The sequence below is a fragment of the Geospiza fortis genome, unplaced genomic scaffold, assembly GCF_000277835.1.
Source record: "Geospiza fortis unplaced genomic scaffold, GeoFor_1.0 scaffold318, whole genome shotgun sequence".
Classification (NCBI taxonomy): domain Eukaryota; kingdom Metazoa; phylum Chordata; class Aves; order Passeriformes; family Thraupidae; genus Geospiza; species Geospiza fortis.
In genome coordinates, this window is record NW_005054371.1 from 938961 (window position 1) to 964498 (window position 25538).

General features: G+C 42.8%; 1 protein-coding gene across 2 annotated transcripts in view; it reads right to left on the reverse strand.

The window, feature by feature from the left end:
• The window catches only part of DOCK10 (dedicator of cytokinesis 10), a 117389-nt gene extending 94256 nt beyond the window's left edge, over positions 1-23133 (reverse strand). For both annotated transcript variants that reach the window (XM_031060039.1, XM_031060038.1), the window contains exon 1: positions 22842-23133. In XM_031060039.1, the coding sequence (XP_030915899.1) occupies positions 22842-23006 (165 nt within the window). In that variant the 5' untranslated portion in view covers positions 23007-23133. The remainder of the gene's footprint in view (positions 1-22841) is intronic.
• Between the last annotated feature and the right edge of the window lie 2405 nt (positions 23134-25538).

A 25538-nucleotide genomic window follows, 5' to 3' on the forward strand; every position in this document is an offset into this window, starting at 1 on the left:
TTCTCTCCCCTTACCTGACCTAAACATGGGGAAAAAAAGTGCAGTTTTAGCAACAAAAGGCTTTCTTTGAATCTACCACACAGAATCTATTCATGAAGAAAGCAAGCAAAAGCCAATGACGCAATTCACTGCTCTTCATGCAGACATCTGAAGGGACAGGTAGGATGTGGTGGAAGGGGACTGGGCAGAAGGGATGGGAACTGTGGGGAGCAGAGAGGAGCTGCCAACAGAGCTGGAGTGTTCTACTCAGGCACTTGCCTCGTTAGTGATTACTTCAGCCCAGGGAAGGAAAAGGGCACTGTGCTGCCCTGTGCACCACAAAGGGGATGCTGAAGTGAGTCTAGTTCAGCTCTTCTGGGAACAGACTTTGCTTCATGTCTGCCTCCTCCAGTGCAGTCTCAGGCAGGCAGGGCCATGGCCTCAAGCAGAAACAGCAAAACCAGCCTACAAGCTGCACACAGTGGATTTGACCAAAGCTTGTCAGCTTCCAGTATAAAGTTGACGTAAACAGCACTTGCAAGTCTGTTGGAGCATGCATGCGCACACACACACACATATATAACTTCACATAGACAGTCTCTGTAGGCTCAGGAAAATCTACATTTAAACAAAAGATACTCCCAATTTTTGCCCTTAAGCAGCACTCCTAGAAGAGGCAGAAGCCCAGCTCTGACACCTATAGCATCTACCCAGCAATAATAGAAGTAGATAGAGCAACAGGCAAACTGGTCCTCTCTGTTTGTGCAAACTGGATGAATTAGGGAGACAGAGGGATCTACCCATGGTTATCAGTGTACAGGTTTAGGGGAGTACAAAAAGAAGGATGTGCCAGGCATTCCTACACCACATTCATCCAGCACAAACCTGCTGCTAAAATGGGGTAGATTTTACATAACACCATGCACAGCATGAGACTGTCTTTAAAACAGTTTTATTTCCTTTGAAACTTAAGATTTCTTTTTTAGCACACTTTGGTTTTGGAATACATAGACGAGTTTTCTTTTCAAGGACTGAAGGAAAAGCTCTAATGTCTGTTCATTAGATCACACTCTGATGCTGAAGACTTTGATCACTGTTGTATGTCTGATGAAGTTGCAAAGCAGTGCAAAGGCAAACATCCATTGTTCATTTTCCATTAAAACCTAAAATTTAGATGTATGAAGATCTAGACTTGTTGACTAAGCAAACAACTCTTTTGAAAAGGGCTCAACCACTTCAGAAGCTCTTGAAGCAAAAACAACTAACAAAAATGTTTGCATTAGCTCTAAATAAGCTTTTCAAAGATATCATTTAACTTTTAGAGTACTTAGTAATAAGTCACTGTCCCATGGGGCAAATCTCATGTACGATGTTCTGCTTCATTTTACTCAGTGAATATATCTCTTTCTCTACTTGCACTATGTTTACTTATTTCTTCACAAGTGATAGGTATTTCTCATGCTACATATCTGAGTAAATTATTTTAAGTATTTCCACTGAGGCTTTATCTGTAAAATTAACATCATGTGTACATGACCACTGTAAACTGAGTTCTCACAATGACTTTAGACTTGACTGTTTCCTTGACATCAACTCCCCTCCCAGTCAATTATCTGGCTATCAATGCATTTACACACACAGGATGTAAAATAAGAGCAAAATCTGGTCAACCACACTGAACTCAATCATCACCCTACTAACAATTAAAGCTAATCAGATACTAATTAGTCTTAAAAAAAAGGAGCTTCCAGCCAATAATGCGAGTCTACCTACAGAAATCAGAGGTTTAAGAAGAGTATCTGAATAAATACACTTTTTGAGTAAGGTCCCCATACACAAAATCCTTTACAGCTGCAGTGGGAGCTGACATCACTTTGAAATCTGTGTGGAGGTGCACACGGCTGATGCATAAAGGAGAGACTGGTTGATGGCAAAAAAGTGCCTGTAGGCCAAAGATTTAACATGCTCCAATTATGAAATACTGGGCAGAAAGACACAGATTGCAAGGCACAAAAGTAAAGCCAAGTGTGCCGGCATTTCCTGAGGGCTAAACAAACTACAGAGAAATACATCTACAGAGTAACATGGCACAGTGACCCATCTTAGTCTATCTTATGTTTGACAAGAACAGAAATCAGCACAGATTGCCCTGCAAAGCTGAGCTGGGTAGCTGACATAAAGGAGCCATCCACGTCAGGGGAAGTGCAGCGTGACCCACAAGCCTCTGATGAAACAGGCTTGTTTCCTATTTCCAATTACAGGCAACAGGCCCAGGGTTACCAGTGCTCTCTATGTTTTAGGTCAAACTACAATGCATTGTTGGTATTTCTATTTAGCACCATTAAATTGAATGCTCAGTTTCTGTTATCTGAGGATACACGCAAAAGGGAACAAATATATTCCTCTTTATCTGCAGGCAAGCTGCTGGCTTATTGTTACCATTTGCACTTTTTTCCCAGCCATCCTTTCCTGTAGGGCTGCAACCACTTCTGGTGAGCACTAATAAAGTACAGTCAGGATTTGTACAAAAATGACAAAAATCTCTCCTCACCAGGATTTAAGAGGATAAGTCAAGTAAGCAGTGCCTACCTCCTACCAAAGCCCTGTGAACTGCCAGGGTTAGATGCTTTCAGCAGCACCAGCAGCTGATTCCTGGGACCCTTGACCATGAAGCTCAAACATGTCATCTTTGACTGCATGCCAATGGCTCAGGGCAGCAGAAACTACACCATAAAGTAGCCTTGTCAAAAAGAGCCACTTCCATGTAAAGTACCTATCCAAAAAAGCAGCTAGTCACAAGCAAACCCAAACATTTCTAGATGAACCACAAACCATCTTAACTGGTGACCAAGTGTTACAACTGCAAAGTTCTTTTCCTTCCTATTTAAAAAAGAAAATGAGAATATTCTTCTTGGTTGTATTCTCACTGATTCTGTTACACTGAACATGCTGAAAAGCCTCAAAAGAGCCCTCTGCATGCACATGCAGAGTAATTGGATGAACAAAACTATGGAAGAAAACCAAACACCTCTTGCCTTGAGGAAAAAGATTCATTGTTTCTTCTTGGGGAAGCCATCAAATGTTTTATGAGCTAAAGGTGACTTCCAAGGGAAGAGAATACACTGAAAACCAGTACCTGCCTAAGACTCCTCAACAGCAGGCTCTAAGCATTTTACCTCTTGCTGTTTGCACTTTCAATTTCAGCCAGGAAAGTTTAGGCACAGCGCAGTTAATGTGAGCCTCCCAGTGCCCCACAGCGCAGCTTCAGGAGGCTCAGTCCTGTCCCAAAGCCACCAGGGGCAAAGCTGCTGTGCAGCCCACAGGAAAGAACCTCACCCCAGCTTTCCACCAAGGGTTCCGGAGCTTTCTCCAGTGGCTCCCTGCACAGTCTTCCTCCTCTTCCTGCCCTTGAGAGGTGCCCATCACAGATCACGAACACTGAAATAGCACAGAGGAACTTTCCGCTCCAGAAGCAGCACTATGAATTTTCATGGAAGTTCCAGGCACTTGCTATAGGTGCCAGAGACTCTGTCAAACACTGCTGCTCTCAAATGCTTCTGACTAGCAATGCGAGGCTATAAAAGTCTCCCTAATGTGCCTGACTTCTGTAAACTCCTGAACTCTCTGTGCTCAGTCCCTAATCGCAGACTGAATGAGGCTTGGTGCCTCCTACATAAACAACAGGCAATAAATCCAACTCTTTCCAAAGTGTAGTCCTAAGAGTAACCTGCAATTTCTTAGCCATTTCTCAGAAGAGGTGGAAGAAGGGTGCATACTCACACAGCTTAATCTTTGAATTTCTCCTTGATTCACTCTCCTAGTGGTCCTTCTCTTCCTCCGCAGTTCACTGGCCTCCCTTCTGAATCTCCCCCGAAAGCTCATTGTGTCCGTAGGAATTAGAGCAGCCAACAAATATCTGTTTAAAAACTGTGCTCCTATAACTTCCTTCCTTCAGCAGCTTCAGAACAACAACTGGAAGCTGCATATGCTGTTCAAGGCAGAAGTAGGTCTAAAAGTTACATGCTGTATCCACAGTAACTGAACAGAAAGAAGAAGAAAACCAGCAATAACTCATTTCTTCCTGTGAACAACATTCTGCTATTAAGGCAAGAGCGTCTCATTAAACCATAAATACACCCAGTCCCCACCTCTAATGCAAATCGAAATAGGAAGTTGTAGAAAAAGCCCTGCAAGTGAACATCTATCTTTGTCTCAAACACCATCGCATCCTCTCTCCTCACCACCCTCCCCGATTCAAAAGCCAAAACAGCTGCACTTTTACTTCATGTGTGTGTGTGTGTGTCTGCAAGACTAAAAAAGCCATTCACAGCACAGCCATCATCTACAGAGCCCCTCTGCAGCCGACTTGGACCACAGAGCAGGCAGTGACAGCTTTGTGCTGCCAGGGCCATTGCTGCTTTTGGACCAAGGTAGCAGTTCCCCTTTCAAAGTAGCATGAAACACCAATAAGAGGAAGAGCCCTGCAAATTCCTAAATTTGCAGACAGTTAAAAAAAGGGGAAAACAGAGAAATTCATATGCTGATGTCCAAAATACACTTTTGGCTTGTAAAAAGCAGGTTTTAGAAGTGCTTGTAACCTGCCAGCAAGAACTTTCTTGCTTCACACCCTGCTCCCACCTCAGGAGAAGTAAAGCTGCCAGACTGAGCCTGCTCCCCAAATGCCCCACACATGGGAAATGCCAGCAGCTCCCCTTGCCCACTGCCCCATACAGGGGTAATCCTAGCAGCACCTTGGCAATGCAGAAACCCTCACTCAGTGCCTCAGAACTGCACTGGCAACAGGAGCAGTGACATGGCCAGTCAAAAAATTCTTAATTAAGGTAGGAGACTCACCCAGTGCTCAGCTGTCTGAAGGCTGGCAGGGCACAAAGGTCTTTTAAAACTGAACAAACTCCCTCAGTGCCCACACATGTGCAGGCACACACACAGACCCTTTTCTTCTTTGTTCCAGCTGAGGATTCATCCTGCTGCAGCAGCAATGCTGCCCTCCGCTATGCACACAGCCCTCCTGAGGCATGCATTAGGTTCTTATTTTTATTGAGTATCTGTGTGCATAGCTAGGACAAAGGGATAGCTTTTCTACTTTCTCATTCTGTATTTTCTGCCAGTTGGACAATAAGCATCATTCTCACAACTTGTTTGAATTAATTAATTACTCTGAGATCTGCAACATTATCCTGAGCACCTTTTTTTCCTTTCCAACAAATAATTCTGAGTTCTACAAAATCTAGGAACTCTTTCACACATTTCTCAAGGTTAGTAACATTTGATCCAAAGTAACAAACCTCTGCAGGAGTTCCAAGGATTGTTTCATATGCTAGGTTTCCATTCTGGGAGAGCAGAGACACTGAGCCCAGCACGTCTGACCCGAACACCACAAAACCACATCTGTCTGATCCGTTGCTTTCCTCTTCCAAAGTTAAAACATGGTGCTACCCCTGAATTAACCCCCCATCTCAGCCTTATCTTTGTCATTCAGCTTTGCCTTTGAGAAGATCACCTCCTTTAAACTGAGTGCTACCAGCCTGCTGTGTGATGCCCTAAAACAGATTTCACTGCACTCCTACTTAGTGGTGAAAGGCATCTGTCTGGCCCCAGGAAAGAAAAAAGACGACAGAAACCCTTTGCCAAGGTATGCAGACATTTCAAGTAGCTACCAATATAGAAGCACAGCATTAACCAAGCTGGAATCACCCTTGTTTTCTCTCAAACTACCACGCTATCTCTGCTGGAGTCCCTGGTGCCTCTCATGTAACACAGGGAATGCAGCTGCCAAGAGCAGAGCTCCCTCCAGAAGTTAAATTTAATGCTGCAATCATCAGCTCTGCTGCCTTAACTTTGGGCAGCTATCAGTTCCTCTGAGGCTCCTTTGCTTATCCACTCCTTAACTCAGCTGTCACACAGAACAAGCAGAGTTCATCCTTCCCTTCCCTGGCAAGGCTCTCCTCAGCTCCCTGCCTCCCACAGCACAGAGGAGCCGGTCCAGGGTGCCCTTTCCACTGAGATAAGGGTCACCAGCACATCCTGAAACTTTAATGAACTTGAATTACTCCAAAATAATACAAAAGATGAACTTAGGTTCAAGCTTCCAGCTGGTCCTCATCCACTTTACTCCACTGAGTGTCTTTTGTCCAAAAAATTTTCATTCCTAATACTATTATTAATCCTCATTTATTGCCATATCTCTGGCAGATAGGTTTTCAGGAACAATACTAAAATCACTGTATTTTCTCAACACCGAGGCATTAAAAAGTTGAAGCACTGAAATAACAAATAAGCTACAGCATTCACACAGAGATATAAACCAAAATAATAGTAAACAACTGCAAAGAAAGACTCCACTTTCTTAGATCTATTTTGGATGCAAATCCCTCTTGTAACAGACAATAACAAAACCATTCAAATGTGTAATAATGTTTTCTCTTGTAGCAAAGTACAAAGCAAATTTCATTAGCATCAGTGTGACTGTAAAATATTTCCTAACTTTTCCTCAACACTTCTCTATCTCTTCAGCAGAAAATGCCAGATAATTTAAGATTATTATAAAATTGGTTATGTTATGTTAATATGAATAAAGCTCCTGTGCTGCTTTTAAATTCAGAACTATAATGTATAAGGTGAGAAGAATTATCCATACCTCAAGGTATTCCAAGAAGAGAGGTATTTGGCCCCAGGAAAACCACAAGCCTTGGTTCACATTTGTGAACTGCTGTACCCAAGTCATAGAGTCCAAATAAGGATGCTGAAGCCCTTCAAAAAACAATCCATTATGTAAAGTAGTCTATTAAGTGTTTAATTGCCTTCTGCTCTGCTTTGTGGGACATGTTCATCTGCTCCCAGCAGTTTTCAGAAATGTATAAATATCCAGATGGGAAGAATAATGATATTTGGAATCTCTGCTCCAGTTAAGGAAAAAAACTATGCAATCCTTTTGCTGCAGAACCACTAGCATTTAATTTTCCAATGGGAGCCACAATTTCTTTAGTTACTTTAATTCCATTTTCCTCCACTTCTTCTAGAATTTTTCATTTCTCTTTTAGATCTATTAATTTTCATGCTTCATTTACTTTGATTTGAATTGTGATATACAGCAACATGTAAAAAAAAATAGCATTGAACAAAACAAATTCACTGCTACAGCACATCATGTGATCATTGGAAAATGCATTTCAATAGTGCTTTGCTAGGAGCCAGAGAAAGATACAAAAATTCAGTTCCTAAAGTGTGCACCTTCAACTGACATAAAAGACACCCCAAAACAGGCTGAATATTTGCTGTGTAGCAAATAATTCCCTATACTGTACTTCTCAAGTAATACAATCTAGCAACACCAACCAAGCAGTATCAAGGACTGATACTTTTGTTTCTCACACTGGCATTTTTTCCACCCAGATTTAGAGAAGAAAAAAAACATCTCATGCAAACATCAAATTCATAGCAAATTTCAGGGAATGAATGCTTCCCTTCAGCTCAGGACTTCTGTCTGGGAGCAATGCTGACTTGAACAGAGTGCAAGTCAAAAACACAATCTTGACTTATGCCAGTGTATAGATGAATAATTGTATAATCCTGACTCTGGCCTTTTGTTTAACAGATTGGAGAAAAAGTTTAATTAACAACTAAGAAAGCTCCTTTTGCTAGCACAAGCTACATCAACTGCATGTTATGCCTATGCTAAGGTTAAATTCTTAAATGAAAGACAAAATTTTAATAAAAACACTTGTTTCATGTATAAACTAAGACCCCTGTGATGACAGTGACACTGCCATTGAGGAACTCTGTGCAGCCCAGACCAGGACAGAGAGATCTTCTCACACACTTGATGTTTCACAGCTTGGCAGAGGGCAGATAAGAGCCTCCCTACGTCCCTTGAATGGCTTGTGGCACTTCTAGCACTTCAGAGTTCCTGGAAGAACCACTACAATAAAGTCACCGAAGAAAAACCAGAGGATGGCAGCCCTGCCCAACACCCAGCCCCTGGCAGGACCAGAAACAGTCCAGCACTCTGTGACCACAGTTACAGGTTGGCACATGGGGAACAGGCAACTATCAGCTCAGGTACTGGGGAGAAGAAAAATCATGGTTCCTGGAGGGAGTCACAGAGCTCTTTGTATTTTTGTTTTTAAATTCTAATATTTTCACATAATTTTCTTCAAAACTTGGAGACATAGCTGGTGTAGTCATCTTCTGAGGCCAATAATGAGGAGATTTACACAGTTAATATCCCACAGCACCCAGGCAGCGCAGGTATACAGGCTGATGCTGCTTTTCATGAGTTCAATGTTAATCCCCAGCAAGTCCCCCATGGTCTGTGACACCCTGAACAGGGCAATGCTGCCAGAAGCCAGTCTGGGTTTGGACAAAGCCAGCAGGATCAGATATTACACACACTGTCCTTCTGTGGTCAGAACGCTCTCTAGGACATTGATTGCACTGAGAGGCCACACACTGGATGTGGTCTTTTTTAGATATGACTGTCAAAAATCTCCTAATGGAACTGTGAGACTAAAGCTGAGGCGACAGGGACTGGACACCACATTGACCTTACCTGCATGGTCTGTGATCTGGAGTGGTGTGTGACTGCCCCAAAAACTGCCCTGCAAAAAGCCTCATGCTGGGCAGGTAAAGCAGATCACTACACCGGGGCCAGGGACAGACAGCTGCTTTTCACTAGCACCTAACAAAGACCACAGAAAGCACCAGTGACCTCCATCCCAATCCCTCTGTCAAAGACTGAACATTCTCTCCTCTCCTCCTCCCCCATCAAAAAACTCCCAAATCAAACAAAAGGTTGTATTTTGGAATTAAATGCTCACTATTGATCCATACACATATAAACATGTCCTTTTTTTAAAAAAAAGGTAAAAATATGAAACCAAAACAATGTAAACAGGTAAAAACAACTGAGTTAGAAAAACTACATCTACAGCAACCTTTTGCAAAGCCATTCTGGTATTGAATCAACTGAAATTGAACCACCTTTTTTTTTTAAAGAAATATGACTCCACCTATGGTTCAACAGCTTAAGCTGAAACATCAAGCCTTGCATGCAAACACTGCACAAAGCCTTTAGAGCAGCTGGTGCTTGCATTCTGCCCACACATCCATACAGCTCACTCTGACCAGGCAAAGGGCTGGGAATCCATCACAGCTAAAACGACATCAGCACACAAGGTGAGCTCTCCAAGGCAGGGGAACGGTGCCCCTGCATAAATATCCATGAAAAACAGCCCTTCTATCTGTCAGAGCTCTGCTAACAGATCTTTCCAGAGAGCACTCCCTGATGTCAGAGACTCTGCCTGTGTCAATCCATCTCTGTTCTTCCCAGGCAGGTCAGCGTGCTGATCTCAGCAATTCCTCCCTCTGTGCCTTCACCTTCTCTTTGTGCCCCAGCTATCATCAGTGCACTCACACACAACGCCTTGGCAGAGGCTGCTGTGTGTCTCTGCCCTGCATGCAAGGCTGAAACAGCCCCTGCAGCTCAGCTGGTGGTGGCAGGAGCCATGCACAGGTTGCCTGTGCCAGTCTGTGCCTTGCCAGAGAATCACCCATGGCCAAAGGGGTCCCTGATGGGCTGAGAAGAAGGCCTTAGGACAGTAGTTTGGCAGCTGCCAGCCTGATCACTCACACAGCACCAGATAGCCACTTCACCATCCCAACCTGCCATGTAAACACAAGGGCTGGCTGCTAGCATCCACACCCCAAGAGTCACTTGCTACCTCCCTTTGCTGAATTTACAGCTCCTAAAGAACATCCTGCTGTGAGGGAAGCAGGCTTGGCTGAGCAGAGGCTGTCCCTCCCTGGCCCACAGCCTGAGAACGCTGCTCCCCCTGCACACCCCATCCTGCTCCCAACCTGCCACCACAACGTTTCTGTCAGCTCACCCCAGAGGAACACTGATGGGACAGCAGCATCATCCCAGCAGCTTCCCAAGCTGGAAACCCACCTGCACCTGGCAGGATATAACACATTCCTCTGCCATAAGGCTGAATGAAAATGAGAAGGGCCCTGGAGAACCTAATGATGGTCTCATTTGCAGACACCATCACCTCAGCTCTCATGTTTGCTGCCATTCCTCTCCTGCCTCATCAGCCCTCTGGGCACAGAGCCCCAGGGAGCACAGGGAGCAGGGCACTGGTCCTGTGCCATGGTGCTGCCAGCTGGTGCCCTGTGCCAGTGCCAGGCTCCCCAGGGCACTGCAGCCCCACGAGAGCACAGCTGAGCACAGCCTGGGCACAAACTGGGCTGCACCTACTCTGCTGCTTCTGACACCAGCAATCGGATTGCAAGAAAAAACTTCCCACTACAAATGTTGTTCTGCTGATGTGTACAAAAGCAAAATATGCAATTACTTTAATTTCTGCTTTAGCTTTATCCATTGGGAAATTTCAAATAAACATTACCCCTTTTGTTTTTATCTACTTGGACTGGAATCAGCCCTTGATAGCAACACACATAGTGATGAAGGGACCTGAAAGGTGATTAAATAACTTAATGATCTGACTTTATACTATCTCCAGACACAAAAATGCAGCTGTGACTTTGGCTCCTGTTGCTTGCTTTTCTGAACGTAATTTTAATCCTTTTTATTCAGGTCTATGCTATGCTGCAAAAATGATTTTTTCTTTTTCTTTACTAAGAGAAACCTCAGATCAACACATCTGGTTTATAAAGAGAATCCACATTTTCACCCAATTTTCCAGCTGGAATAAATGAAGCAAAACGAGGCTGGGCAACTCATTTACTCAAGGTCACAATCAACATCTACAATGCTATAACATTGATGTAAAATATCCTAGAATCCTCTCATTTTCTTTTTTTTTTAAACACTAAAACACTCCTCCATACATGTGCAACTGACTCTACAATCATTATTGTGCTTGATATTGTATATTTGTAACTTACAATCAATGTCACAAATGCTGTATATCCTCTTCTAGTGCCTGTGGGTATCTTAAGCAATTGAGAAACAACTGCATGTAATAATTCATCATCTGGATCCTATAACTGAAAGTTAATAATGGCATTGTGGAAGAGACAAAAAGCACACAAATTTCAAAAGCAAATAAGCAAGATTATTTTCTCATTTTAGAAAAAAAAACCCATGTGAAGTATAAAACTCTGCAAGTCAGATTTACATTAATTAAATCTGGTGGGTGGAAAAGAGAGAAAGACAATTTGTGTCCTTTTGACATTGCCCTTCTCTTTTTGTTCTCCTGGAACACAGAAAATAAAACATCATCAAATTGTGCCAACATCTGATATAGTATTTCTCACTCTGACACAACTTTCTGTAAACCCAGAGAATTGTTTCACCTTTCCAGACTTTTGTGTTTAATTTCTTAATTAAAAACTGCTTATCCTAATTGAGACATAAAAAAATAAGCAATCTTCAGTATTACCAAAATAAGAAGGCAAAAACCATAAGGGAAATACCCAATGGCAGTGCTTAGTGCCCCTGAGTGAAGTGCCCCATGTAAGGTCATTAAAATTACATGTAACCCAACCTTGACCAAATAAAGAGATATAATGTAATCCATCAAATTGTACTCCTTCAGTTATCCCACTCCAAATTTCAGTTTTTGTAAGCATGGTTAGGATTTAAGCCACATTTCTGCACCTGTGTCTGCAGGTGCTTAGGTAGAAGTACAGAACGTGGTCACTGGAACAGAATTTCTCCTGGATACCCTTTCAATCTGCACTCATGCAGGTTCCCAGCCTGAGACAGCACCAGCATATTTACCAGTTCTCAAAGAGTTTTCTCTCACAAATTTTGCAGTCATTCTTCAAACCTACACATTTTGTGGCAAGGAAATTCTGTTTTAATGTTAATTCTGTACATTTTTTCCCCCAAACATGTCCCCCATAAGTTTAATTTGATGATGTCTAGTCCTTCTTCTCTCACTTTCCTGAGAAACAAACTGCAAGCAAAGCTTACATGCCTCTGACTACTCTTGATTTGTATGACTTTCATCATATCCCCTGACAGTTATTTCTCAGGCCAGTCCAGGTCCACCCCTTATGTACAAATGCAGTCATGGACTAACTTTGCTGATTCTCCTCACCCTTCTCTGCAATATTCCAATTCCTCTAAGTCTGTCTGAATTCTGTGTGGTATTAAAGGCCTCCCAAGAAGTTGCTATAGAACTCTTCTATCCAAGGATAGACCAAAAAGCAAAATTTATTTGCAATTTCTCAGTGAACTGGAAAACAGCTCCAAAATGATGTCGTTTTTAACACAGTAAAACTGTTCCAAGCTTCCAGGTCCCAGCCCCTGCAAGGCAGAGAGCTGAATCATACTGATTCCTCTTCCTTCACCCTTTCTGGATGATTTTCTCCAATGGGATAGGCCAGTATTCCTCCCCTTGTGTTTCTCCCCTCTCTCATATCGTGCTCTTTGTATCCAACACAAAACCACAATTGTTTGCACCTTCACTCTGGCCTGATATCAACCCTGAACTGGTCACTGACAACTGACTCTCTACCAAGAAGTCTTTTTTTAATTTGGAAATTCTGGGGGGTTTTTAATATGGAAATTCTGGAAAGTCCAAAAAATTCCCTTTTACTGGGAAATTGCTCGAACATCATGACTCTTGTTTCTATTAAGCACCACTTCAGCTGGAAACAAAAGAATTGGCCAGAAAATCAGAAACTAAAAGGTTAACTTCTGATTTCCTACAAATACACACTACAGCCAGGCATAAACAAGTGCCAGAAAAGGATGTGGATGGGAAATAAAGCAGAGTTTGCTGCAGTTTCTCCTCACTCAGCTCCTTGTTCTGCCTGAAACACTGCAGACACGTCCTGACTGTAGGAACAAAACCTTTTTTGAAAATATTTCCAAGAAATACCGTTGTGTTCTGAATGCATTTTACAAAACACAATGTTTAGCCACCGATTCAGATTTTTTCTTCAGGCTCATGTAACTTAAAATTGCCTTTGAGTTCTTTTAAAAAGGAAAAATTGGCAAGCACTTAGCACGTACAAAAGCTTTTGGCAGCTTAAAAATACTGTGCAAAGAAACTTCTCAGTGGGAGCTGGTACAAACGTTTATGTCAGCTCATCTCAAACATTTCATCTGGGCAGGTCTGCTTTGGTGCATTCTTCAAGAATTGGCTTTTTTAATACAGTGAAACCTTTCAGGGTTACATGTTATTAACTGATATTTACAGTTTCATTTAGATTCAGAGAAAACAGGCTAAAACATATTGGTTTAATTCCAGGCTTGGATTCACTTTAATATTTTATATAAAAAGCAGAATTAAGCACATGTCAGTAAACATTTCTATTATTTCCAAATAGTTCTTTAGTTCAAACCGTGTTTATGAGTATTTTGTATACTTCCATACATTCTGCTAAAACATTTTGCATTTGCAGATGAGTTTGAGGAATGAGCATGCTGTCTGTCAGAGGGTTTCTGAACAAAGGCAGGTGACAGATGCACAAACACGCCAGTCACGAGTCCCTCCCCAAGTGACACCTTTGCTGCACTGTCACCACAAATAAAATCAGGTGCTGCAAGGGGCAAATGGTCATCACAAAGAATCAGCTGCATCATGAACAACAAAATATATTGTGTATCTGAAATACAGGAAAGTGCAAAGCAACAGTGAATGTGTCCTGCTGGGTACACCAGATTCGAGGTGAGGATTGCTTTCCCTTTGCCTTTGACACATGTGATGCTCACATTCATCTGGAGGATGTCCTAGGGAGCACATGTCCAACACCTGGGAGCAAACAGCAAACAAGGGACTTGGTTTCTTTCCTAACATTAAGGATAAAAGGAGAGCCAGCTGTAAGGTTGAAAGGCCAAAGGAACTGGACATTCTTGCCAACAAACAAGCTATTCGGTAACTGCTTAGATCACTGCACCTCCTTAAGGGCTGTGCCCTTATTTAAACCAAAGAGCTGACAGTGGACAATAGCTGGAGGAACTGGAGCACTGCAAAAGCCAACCAGAGTCACAGCTGGGATGAGCAAAGTCAGGCTCAAGCAGCACCTGGCAGGTGGAGAGACCAAACAGGCAGCTGGATGCATTTTCTGGGGAGCTCTAGGGAGGTGAGAAAAGCTCTCCTCAGGCTCATGGGAGAATAAAGACAGGGAAAGGGCTAATGCACTGAAAAGAAAGATCAGCTGTGTGAGCACTTTTTATTCTTTAACTTCAAGCCATAAAGAGAAGGATCCAAAAATGAGAAAGAATAGGCCCAATTCCAAGAGCAGTTTCTCTCAAGAACTTCCCTGTAATCTCATTAAGATCAGATCTCCTATAGTGATGGCTGCAATGAATGTTTGCACATAATTTACTAATGGCAGAAACATCTCAGACGATGGGGGAGCATCTGGTTCCAGGAATCTACATTTCAGTAATTAATCTCTTTACTGCTAAGGCTTATACTCTGCACAAGCTAATTTTAGCACATAAGTCACAACCTGTGGAAAACATCAAGGTAATAACACCAAACCCTTACTTGAAACGCCAAAGAAAGTGAGGAGTGATTGGTGGCATGATGTTCAACTCCCAGCATCCCCATTTCAGAGCCAACCACTGACTGATCCAGCCAGGCCACACACATTTTCCACTCTAACTTCATGATTTCTTTTTTTGAAGAGAGAAACATGCAAGCAGCACAGAATTAAACTTCTGATCTGGTTTACTGCTTTAAGTCAAAACCTTATTCTGCTGGATTTGCACACATTTAACTGAGAACTGAATCTGGCTGACTCGTCTTCATGCAAGTATCAATACTAATGAAAAGAAAATGAGCACAGCAGTTGACAGATGAGAAGTGAGGGAAAACAAACACCAAAGACACGAAGTATTCAATTCAACTGGTTCCATACACTGTACTCGGAGTGATGCCTGAGGCAGAAAGTCCAACAAACATCACAATGGCTATTTTTCATCAAAAACCACACGCAGAGAATCTATTATTTTTTAAGCTAACCACAAATTGGCAATAATTATTAACAGACAGCAATTGTAAAGTAAGATATTGCACATAGTTTCTTTCTGTTTGGACAGAAAATAACATTTTGTTCTGAAGAGGCACCACATTAACAGGATAATGAAAGTACATTTTTATAGAATATATTTACTTACAGAGTTTAAAATAAGAGAAATAACTGAGCCCCAGAAGTAATCAGTTTCTGTCTGACTATAAATGTGTGCACACATGTACAGCTACCACACCTTGGCACAGGAGATCATGGCCCATGGTCGGAGCCAGCCTCAGCTGGACTGGACTTGGAACAGTGCCTTGAGATGATGTCAAACCCTTGCCACCCAAAACATCCTGAGGTATTCATGTGACTTGCTTTTTGATGCTGAATCCTAATCCTTTCACTATTGTGGTATTGCTCACTCCAATCACTAATTCAAGCTGGAAGCCTTAATTATTCAAGGAAGAGATTTAAAGCTGAAAGACCAGAAATGGGTCCCATATTTCCTCAACAGTCCATTTTCCTTCATCGTCCTTAGCTCCAAACACTCCGAAGCTAACAAACCTGCTCCTATATTCCTGAACATTACTGCAGGGAACAAGAGTTCAGGTGAGTACTTCAGCACTTCAGTACTTAATTTTTGTCTTACTCATAAAAGTAGAGTTGCCAGTACTACCTGACATCCTCAAACAGGCTGAAATGCTGTGTAAACCTAGAAATTAAATCCTGTGTTTTGCCTTTACAAACCTCTCTTTGGTCAAGGGAACATCAAAACCATTGCCTGTGTCTGTCCAGTTCCCCTTGCACTACAGGAGATGGTGCAAACTGGAGCTGGTCTGTATTCACCCCCACAATGACAGCAGGCAGCTGACAGTCATGAAGCACTGCTGCCTTTCATCAAAACCCTGTATGGCTCAGGAAATGTAATCTACAAGTCAGAGTCTCTTGAGAGGTTTTTTGAAATCAGGTGGGAATCCCCCTGAGATGCACAGAAAAAAAACAAGAACAAAGCTACCCACACCAGGTTGTGCAGCACACAGTTGACCACACTTAATTTTATGCTGCAGGTGCATTCACAGTATCTACTCATCCATTCAACTTTCTGACAGCTGATGGTGGAAGGGTTGAGCAGCTGCTATGAAGAGAAGTGACTCCTCTTACCACACAACCTTGCTTTGCTGCCCAGAGGTTACAGAGCAACAGAGACCCTCCACACACCCCAAAACCAAATAGTTCTGATGGATGGAAGAGTATGAAGCATGGAGATCAAGGTTCAGAGATATATCTCTGTCTCTCAAGAGCAGTGAAACTTTGCATAATGTTTTTGTCTGAAATGTGCTAAACTGGCATTCTGGTTTATTTAAACTGGGTTTAGAAGAAGTGTATTAAGATTGGTGCTGTAAAGAAGAAATTTAACGGAAGTGAGAAATATCAGGAACAGTTCTGTTGCACTCCATGCAGATTTCCAACTCAGGCAGGGGAGGGGAATGGAGCATATTTAGGGTGAAGTCAAAGCAGAAGATGATTTTACACTTTGGGAAGGGGAGATGGAAGAAGGGCAAGGGAGAAGAATTTAATATCAGTGAGGAAGAGACAGACTCATTCTGAAGTAAAACCAAAGCTTTTGCAGAAAACAAGGTGGGAGGCAAAAAGCAGCATTAGAGTATGATATACCAACAGAGCAACTGTGGGTAGCCCTCTAAAATCAAGTATCCGACCAAAGTTTAACAGCAGTGTGCCTATTTAATTCCAGATGAGAAGAAATTTCCCTCTTGGCTTCTCTCTCATCACTTAACTCTTCCTCTCTTACACACTGTCTTTACCTCGGCAGCCCTCCCTGCCAGCAGTTTTTCCTTTGGCAGTACTTTTGGCTGGCCAGTGCTCTCTGAGGGCCCTGGTGTCTTTATGGCTCCCTTCTGCACTCAGCACACCTCTTACAGGGCAGAGCTGCTTCCAAGCTAAATCAATATCCCATATTTGTGGCCAAAGGACTGAAATGGACTCTGGACTCAGCCATATGCATTTAAACCCAGTTCAGTGCTACTCTGAGGATTCTGTATTGACAATAGCAGGAAAAAGAAAGCCCTGCTTGGCTCTCAGGGCTGCAGCCAGCAGTGAGTTAAGGCCAGGGAGAGCCAAGGGCTGAGGGCTGGCACTAATATCACTTTCTGAAAGCATGAGCTTAATATACTGTTCCTTTGTGCTCTTCTGGAAGCAGCTGCAACTCCCCTAATTCAGCCAGAGAGACCCAGTCTGCCAGAGCCTGGGCCAGAGACAGTGAGCACACGGGCAGATGTGAGGGCTGCTGCCACCATCCCTGCTGCCACCACACTGCCACCACACTGCCATTCTGTTCCTTCCAAAATCCCAGACTACACAGATCACTGGGATCTTCTTAACTCTCCCACCTTCCTCTGTGTGACAATCCAAAGAGCAAAATGATGAAGGGAAATACAGAAAGCTTGCATTTGCTAAAGCCCATGAGAGCTGGAGCCAAGCTGAACTGCAGAGCATCATTGACAAAACTGTGACAAACCAAGCACGTGTGTGCACAGCTTTATCATGTGCTTGTGCCACAGCACTGTGCCTGCAGGTGGCCAAAGCCTGAAAAACTTGACTTGTCTTTTCCCTACTTTTCTTGGGCAGGTTTGTTTCTCTCTTTGTATTCCTGGCTTTAATCAAGTTCCCCTGCCTTTCTATAGGTCAATTTTCTTCTCTCCCAAGTAGTATTTTGAACACACATCCTAAATTGGGATTTTTGTGAAATGCATAAATCACCTTCCCAAAGCACTCCCAAGGACTGAGACTTGCAGAATTTCCGTGTCTCTTTAATTTATATCCTACTCTTTCAGGTAGGCATTGCTTAAAAAGAAATAGCTTACTTCTCTCTTTTTTCCCTAGAAAAAGAGAGAATAAATTCCTCGTATATAGGAGAATGTTTTCATCACTTTATTGCTTTGAGCCCACACTCTTCATAAGCTGTCATAAAAAATTTGGTTAACACACTCATAATAATTACATTTCACACACTGTCAAACTATACACATTGCTGCAACACTATTAAAAAGTGAAAGCAATATAAAACATTGCTCAGTGTACCAAAGTCAGATGGAGAAGATTTGCTCAGTGGTAAAAAGCCACTTTTAACACCAGCTTTTCTTGAACCATATGCATACACTACATGGTACTGCAACACTGAAGAATGAAAATTGACCCACATTTCCTCCCCTCTGTATATAAGAAACTCTACCCAGAGCCACAGCTGCTGTCTGAATGGGCAAACACCAAAACAAACCCAACATGCTGCTGAGGAGCAGCAAGGGACACTGTCCCTGGTGCCCAGGGGAAGGAAGGGCTGGCAGTCACTCACAGCTCTGAGGGGCACTGGGCACAACACACAGAGAGCTGCAATGGTAACAAGGACAGTGCCAAAATTACTCTGAAGCAGAACTGCATTTTGTGCATCACTTACGACTTCTCCTCTTTACACTCTAATGTTATTCATTTATTCAAACATGGGCTTGTTTCTGTTCCTGCTGGGGTCTAGTGCTGAAGTGGAAGTTAAGGTCAAATAAAGCTCCCTATGCTTATTGCTGCTTAAAAGTTTATTACACATCGAAGCTACTGACTTGAGCTAAGAAGTCATGAAAATTTTCACTATTTTTTTTTTAATTTTGCAGCTCTGGGTAATCTTGCTTTGCAAAGACAATCCCTCCTCCAAGACACTGCAAGAAGATAACACCCTTCTGTTCCCAGGGCTGAGCCTCCAAAAGGCACTGCAATTCCCCACCATTTGAGTATATACAGACACATTCCCACATTCAAAACCAGTAAGTTATGAGTTGGACATCCTGCAATTCCTAGAGTTGCCACCCATTGATAGCACTTCTATTGTACAGGCCTTCAGGAGAGAAATGCATACAAATGAGATGAGTGCACAAAATTATTTCAACTAAAAGTAGAAAATTAACACAGACTCTAAAACAAAACTTAAGGAACACAGTTCTGGAGGCAAACTTTAATACTAGATGATGGAAAATTCTCAAAGCCATGCTTCTGTTCTCTCTACTGCTTTTAGAAGAGTAAAAACTCACTTACAAACTAAGTGACCCGAGAAGCAGCTTGGGCAGCATTAATTAAGTTAATATTGCTGTTTTCAAGCTAATAAGTCAGCTCAAGTTACACTATTTTATTCAAAATGCAAAATAATTTTTACATTTTTATATAGCTTATTACCAAGGGCAGGAAAGCTGGGGATAGGGGAAATAGGATCATATCCTCAAATACACTTTGCTCTTACCAACTGTGCCTCAGCTGGCACAGTTTGTAATAAATTGCATGAATAAACCCAAAGAATGACCTACTAGATAAAGCTCAACTTCAAGTCACAAGTTCCAAATGCAAACCATCATCTTGAATGTTAGAGCCCCTCTTAAAACACCAAACAGCCCTACATAACCCACGTACTTCACTTTCTTCCTTCAGGCATCTTCCTCTTCCCCTTTTTGTTGTGGAAACAGCATGTACAGCCATTTGCATTCACTCTAGAAAGGTTTTTAGTACCTCAAACCTCATAATCTCAGTCTTATTTTGAAAGCCAGTTCTTGCAGACATGCTCTTAAAGGTCCAGAAAACAAGGGTCAATTAAATCACTGTCACTGAACAAATTGATTGAACTTGTACACCATATTAGAGGTTGTTTGGACACTTACTTCCCATGTCTCTGGCACATTCCAGTATTTCATCCAAGGGAAGATGACACACCATACTAATTGACAGAGAATTTACAGTTTTCTCTTTCCAACATCTCTCCCAGCTCTGTGGATCCAGTCAAGATCTAAAACTAATGATTTATCTGTCTTGCCTAAGGGTAAAACCAGATTTTTCAACCAATAAACAGAAGAAAAAAAAAAAGTCTCAGAATAAAGACATCAATCCTCACGTTCTGCAAGGACCAGAACGTTAGAAATGCCTGCTGTGATGCCTGAAGGCTTCACACAGTGATTAGTAGGTAGGCATTAAGCAATAGCTGGAGGCTGTGCTTGGGACTTCCTTTCTTTTCTCATATAGTTCACCCACAGAATCTCCCGTTTGGAGTGCCACTGGCAAAAACAATTCCTAGAAGAATATCCTACCAGGATCTTCCCCTTCAGTGACTAACAAAGGAAAATGGGCCACATCCCTAGAGCTGTTTATTTACTTGAAGTATTTTAGGGTTGACTGCTGTTCTCTCTGATTCAGGGTTGCTTTCTGTTACTTTTGCTACACACAAGACAGGTAAACTTGCAAGGACAGACTGCAGAGCCTGGTGACTTCAAACAGCTGTTCAACCAGAAGGCATAGTTTGTCTCCTGAAATCAGTATCAAAGGCTCCTGCTTTCAGCAGGGCACATAGAGGCAGTGGCACACAAGCTACAGAGGAAGACCATTTCATCTGAAGGCATGAACAGACAGAAGGCCAGTTCTTCAGCTGGCAGGAGCCAAATGATAACACCCAGGCCCATCAGTGTGCTTCTGGTATTCTGCATTTGACGTTTCCTCCCCTCTCTTCTTGGGCACTCCAGTTACTAACTGCCCTCAAACACGAGCACTTGGGAATCTCATTTGGATCAGTTTAGCTGCTGGCATCTGCACAATGTGCATAATGGCACTGGGAACCAAACACTCTTTTGCTCATCTATATAGTTGCCTCCACTCTATTATCCAGACATAATTCTCAATGATCTACAGCAGACCCAGGGGAAAAACTAATTTGTTGGGACCATAACGTGTTGTATTAAGGCCCAGCAGCCTCCAGCTCTCGTTATCATGCTGCTCTTTCAAGTAACATGAATTCAGATGGAAACAGGACCATCCACTCTGCCACAAAATGCTCTGAAGCAGCACTTTTTTCTCAGCTTGCCAGGTCTCCACATCACTCCTAAGCCTTACTGCAAAGTTTAATGGCAAATTCATTTAGATATTTACATAATTAACTGCTTCAAAACAAAAGCTTGATGATAATATACATCCTGAAGAGAAAGATGTGTCTAAAGTCAACATCTGCCCAGCAGCCTTCTTCCCAAGTGCCTGCCTGCACCTACCGCAGCCTCAGGACAGGGATACCCAGCCTCACTCCTCCTCCTCTTATCAAAGGGACTGAGAGGGAGAAAATGATCCCACAAAGCTCCGGGGAAGGGCAGCCTTTTGGCAGGACAAGCGCCAGTGCATTAACCACTGACATAGAAAAGCTAAGCCCCTGTTAGCACAACTGGGGAATGAGTTTGAGGGAGTCTCAGAGCCCACATCCAGCATCAGGTAACACATCACCTTGACCAGAATGTCTCCCCTCCCACAGCTCCCTCCACACTGCAGGGTAAAGCCTCACCTCCCTGAGAGCCAGGGACCTTTGCTCTTGGAGCCCTGATCTCACAGCACTTACCACACAAAGAAACACAACTCAAGCTGCTGCTGAGTATTTCTGGGTTTGGCAGGGCTGGCACAGTGTTTGCTGCCACAACACCCAAGACTACCCTTTACTTCCAAGGACTGAAGCAAGTTACACAGATGATCCATACTCGGATGTGCTTCCAGACATTTCTCACTTCATCATGCTTGAAATTACTACCAGAAAGGAGCCATTTATTCATTTAAATGTTGCTGAGGTCATTTATTTAACCATTAAGTGGAAAAAAAAAGTTTGTTGTATAGACATAGATACTTTTAGAGCAAAAGAAGCTTTAACATCAGATTGACAATGATGAAATCAATTTCCTTCCTCCTTATGACCATGCAACTCCCCCCTGCACTGGAGAATACCCTCAGGTGATACATAAAGCACTGCTGAGATTGGGTCCTTGCTACTATCGTTGCCATGACTGCACCACACACCTCTCCATGGGCAGCAATGCTCTACTCAAAACAGCTGCTCAGGACAGCTATTAAATTCTCTAATGTTACCCTCTACCAGTAAGTTACAGCCCTGTGTGGGATCAGAGTACCATGGGAGTGCACTTTGAACTTCATCAAATCTCTACCACTTAGATGATATAAATGAGTGTCCTGAAAAATGACAAAAATATTATTTTGAGTGTCTTGGTAGTATTTTTATCAAGTGATAGCCACAAAGTAACAAATTATTGCCACCTCAGATGCAAACTACTCCACGGTTCTGGAAATGCTCACCATATGTGTATTTGGCAAGGAAGAGCAGTAACTAGGCAATAAGTGGATTCCTCATTCTGAAACAGTGATTTATAATCAGGAGCAACCCTGTCACTTATTTCTAATAAATCTATAGTGTTTATAATATTCCCATGACAAAATAAAAATTTAATTCAGGAAGAAAATGACACTCAGAGACAGACAGCCTTCCAAGCCCTCCTTCATTAAAAAACAGAGGCAACTCAGTAACCCAGAAAGCAGTGATCCAGCAAACATTGTACTGCTGGAAACTGTCTGAAGCAAAGATATATGGGAGTTTATTTGCATATAACTTCATATGAATTCCAACTGCATCCTGGGTGCAAGTAAAGATTGTTTTTTTTGTTTTGTTTGGCTTTTGGGTTTGTTTTTGTTTTTATGATGAACAGACTTAGCAAACATTTCCTAAGCTGTCTGCTGTTTGGAATTCCAAGTCTGAAATAAAGCATAACCATGCTACTGGCTCCAGTGCTGCTTATCTCACAAACAAAACCCACCAACAATTAAATAAAAGAACATTTACTTTACACAGAGCTTATGTGCAGCTTACAGCTTCACCTCTAAAGTAGCATTATAGACACAGCAAATCTAGCAGCAAACTAACCAAACTGACAAACTGCCTGTCAATGTTCTCTATGAATATATACTCAAAGGAAAAAAAATAATCACATCTGCAATAATAATTCTGTCACCTCTCTCTTGGTTAAAGTGTACCATACCATTATGATGAGAGTCCTGGGTCTGCTCATTTCATCATCACTGTCCAGCGGCAGAATTTCATGTGACAACTCCTCTCGTCGCCGGCGCCTGCAGATATGTGGACAGTTCCTCTGTACCACAGAACGAAAGGCTTGGAGCAGAACAATGCTGGCAGCACAACCCATATCTGCATCCTGAAGCCTACAAAATAACTTCTATGTTTATGCTATGTTTGAAAAACAGTGGCTCCTTGTCCCTGAAAACAGCCTACAGTGCAGCTGCAGCCAGCTCGCTCTCCAATCGCTTCCTTGAGCTCTGATCATCTGATCACAACCAAATAGCTTGGATGCAGACAGAGGAAAGATTTGATCCACTGAAACAGAAACACACGCAATATTACGATGCTTTCCTCTCCCTCCCTCCCCGCTCCTGAATTCACATGAGAAAATGCACTCCCTCTCTCTTGTACAATCATCCGCCTGCTCCGACTCCAGTTTCATGGAACTGAAAGTATTAAAATTCCCAGTTCAAAAGAGACAGCTGTTCATTAAACACACACAGAGGCATCCACAGCAACTGCCTGGATCAGTTTAAATACCTTCTTAAAAAAGTCGTACGTAGCAAAAAAGCCAATATCTGCAAAGTTATTAACTCTCATTATCAGCACTGCTGGCTTTAAAACACTTTGCCTAAGGGGTTTTTTACCACACACACACACACAAAAAAGCTCAGAGGGATTTGCCTACAATGTTTTCACCACTTCTTGCAATTTTCTGAAGCACAGCAAGTTCATTTGAGTTGTAAATGTAACAAGTGGCAAAAAGGCAGAAATCTGTGTACTTCATCCAGCTCATGCTGAAACAACCGTGGCTCAAGGCGAAGCAGCAGCTCTGAAATGCCTCTCAACAGCGGGGCTGTTCTGTGCTCCTACACACAACCTTCTGCCTTCACTGAGAAACATCTTTACACCTACACAGGGGCAGGGTCTCACTCTGAACCACACAGCTGTGACCTTCCCAGAGGGTGAGAAGAGAGGATGTCTGTGTGTTATCAGGGGCTCCAGGCTGAGGGAAGCTGCTGCTGGCAGCCAGCACTAACAACGTGCCTCTCTGGCTGCTGCCTGGCAAGTCATTCAAAAAGCAGGCAGGGATGCTCGGCAATCACATGGCTGACCTGGAAACACAGCAAGCACTAATGGCAGAGTGTGTAAGATAATAGCACAGGAGAGGAAGTTAGCACTAAAAATACCTACAGAAAATGGATTTCTCCTACACATTAGGAAAACTAAAAATTTCCAATAGGGTTTCCAGAGCAGCTGCTTTTAAGCTAATATGTATAACTTTATTATATGTGCACCCAAAACTGTATTTACCTTGCATCAAAAGGTTTTAGTTTCTAATGAAGGCCATGAAAGTTTTGTCATCAATTCCCACGGGGGCATAATCAACTTTATAATGTCTGTTAATGAGATATTTGTAAATAATACCCTCTTTCACAATCTGAGCCAGGAACTACACTGAAAACTTTTTATGGAAGTACTTTTTCTGGGCTTAAGTAGAGTTTAATTGCTCAGCAATCTGGCAAAAGACATCATAATTCTAATTAAAGCATTTCCCAGAAAAGGTAAATCCTTTAGATCGGTCCTTTAAAAGCAACAAACCCATCACCATTATTTCTTGCCTTTATTTCTTTAGAGCAAACAGCTTTAAGTGCATGTGGAAAGCAGTCAGCAGCACTGGCAGGCACTGCACAAGCTGACCCCCAGCCCTGCCAATGCACCCACCTCTCCTGCCAATGCTCTTCCTCTCCTTGGATGCTCCTGGGCACACCCTTCACACGCTGGTGAGATGTCCCTGCCCCTCCCACAGCAAGCCCTGCAGAGGGGGCTCCTACCATGCTCGTTAGCCTGACTTTGCTAATGGGATTACAAGGGCACAGTGGCACAGCTGGGTAATTCCTGCACCAAACCAGCAATCCTGCTGCTGCTGCTATTGTTTGTGTTTTCATCAGCCCCCTGCCTGCTCCAGAGCTGCAACTGACACCTTGGCCACACCAAGGATGCACTTGGCAGCTGGGACACCTCTGTTCCTACTCCAATTCCAGCAGCAGCAATCCAGTCCTGGGTAACATCTGCCGCTGGCTGTTATGGCAACTGCTCTGCTGCCTTGGGGGCTGCTAACACATCTCCTGTCTGTCTGCACAGCATCCTCCTTCACTCACCCGTGCTCAGCTGGGAGAGTTGGCAGCATTTTTTTGAAATTTGGTTTCCATAGCACAGCCCAACACAGTCACACATGTGCACACACGTGTGTCTGGAACAGCACCCTAGGGCTCGACCCAAAGCCTCCCTTTGTTCTCAGGGAGGAATCCCATCCATTCCAGGGGTCTTTGGATCACACCATTCTCTGCCAGTAGCCTTAGTAACTTCATTACAATTATTTGTGGATTAAGCTATTATTAGATACAAGCAGAAATGACACAATCTTGGCATTTTGGCTCTTTGGAGAGAAAAATGACACTTAGCCTGAAAGCAAGTAAACTAACAAGCCAAAGCCAGCTAAAAGTAGCCTCCAGCTCTTGATCAAAATTCAAGAACTGAAAAACAGCTAATGCAGAGGGGAAAAGAAACCACTGAGGAGCTAAAAAAATCTCTTCTGTTTTAAGGAAATCTCACAGAGGCATAAGCTATCATCAGAAAGGAAACCTCCCAGCCACTA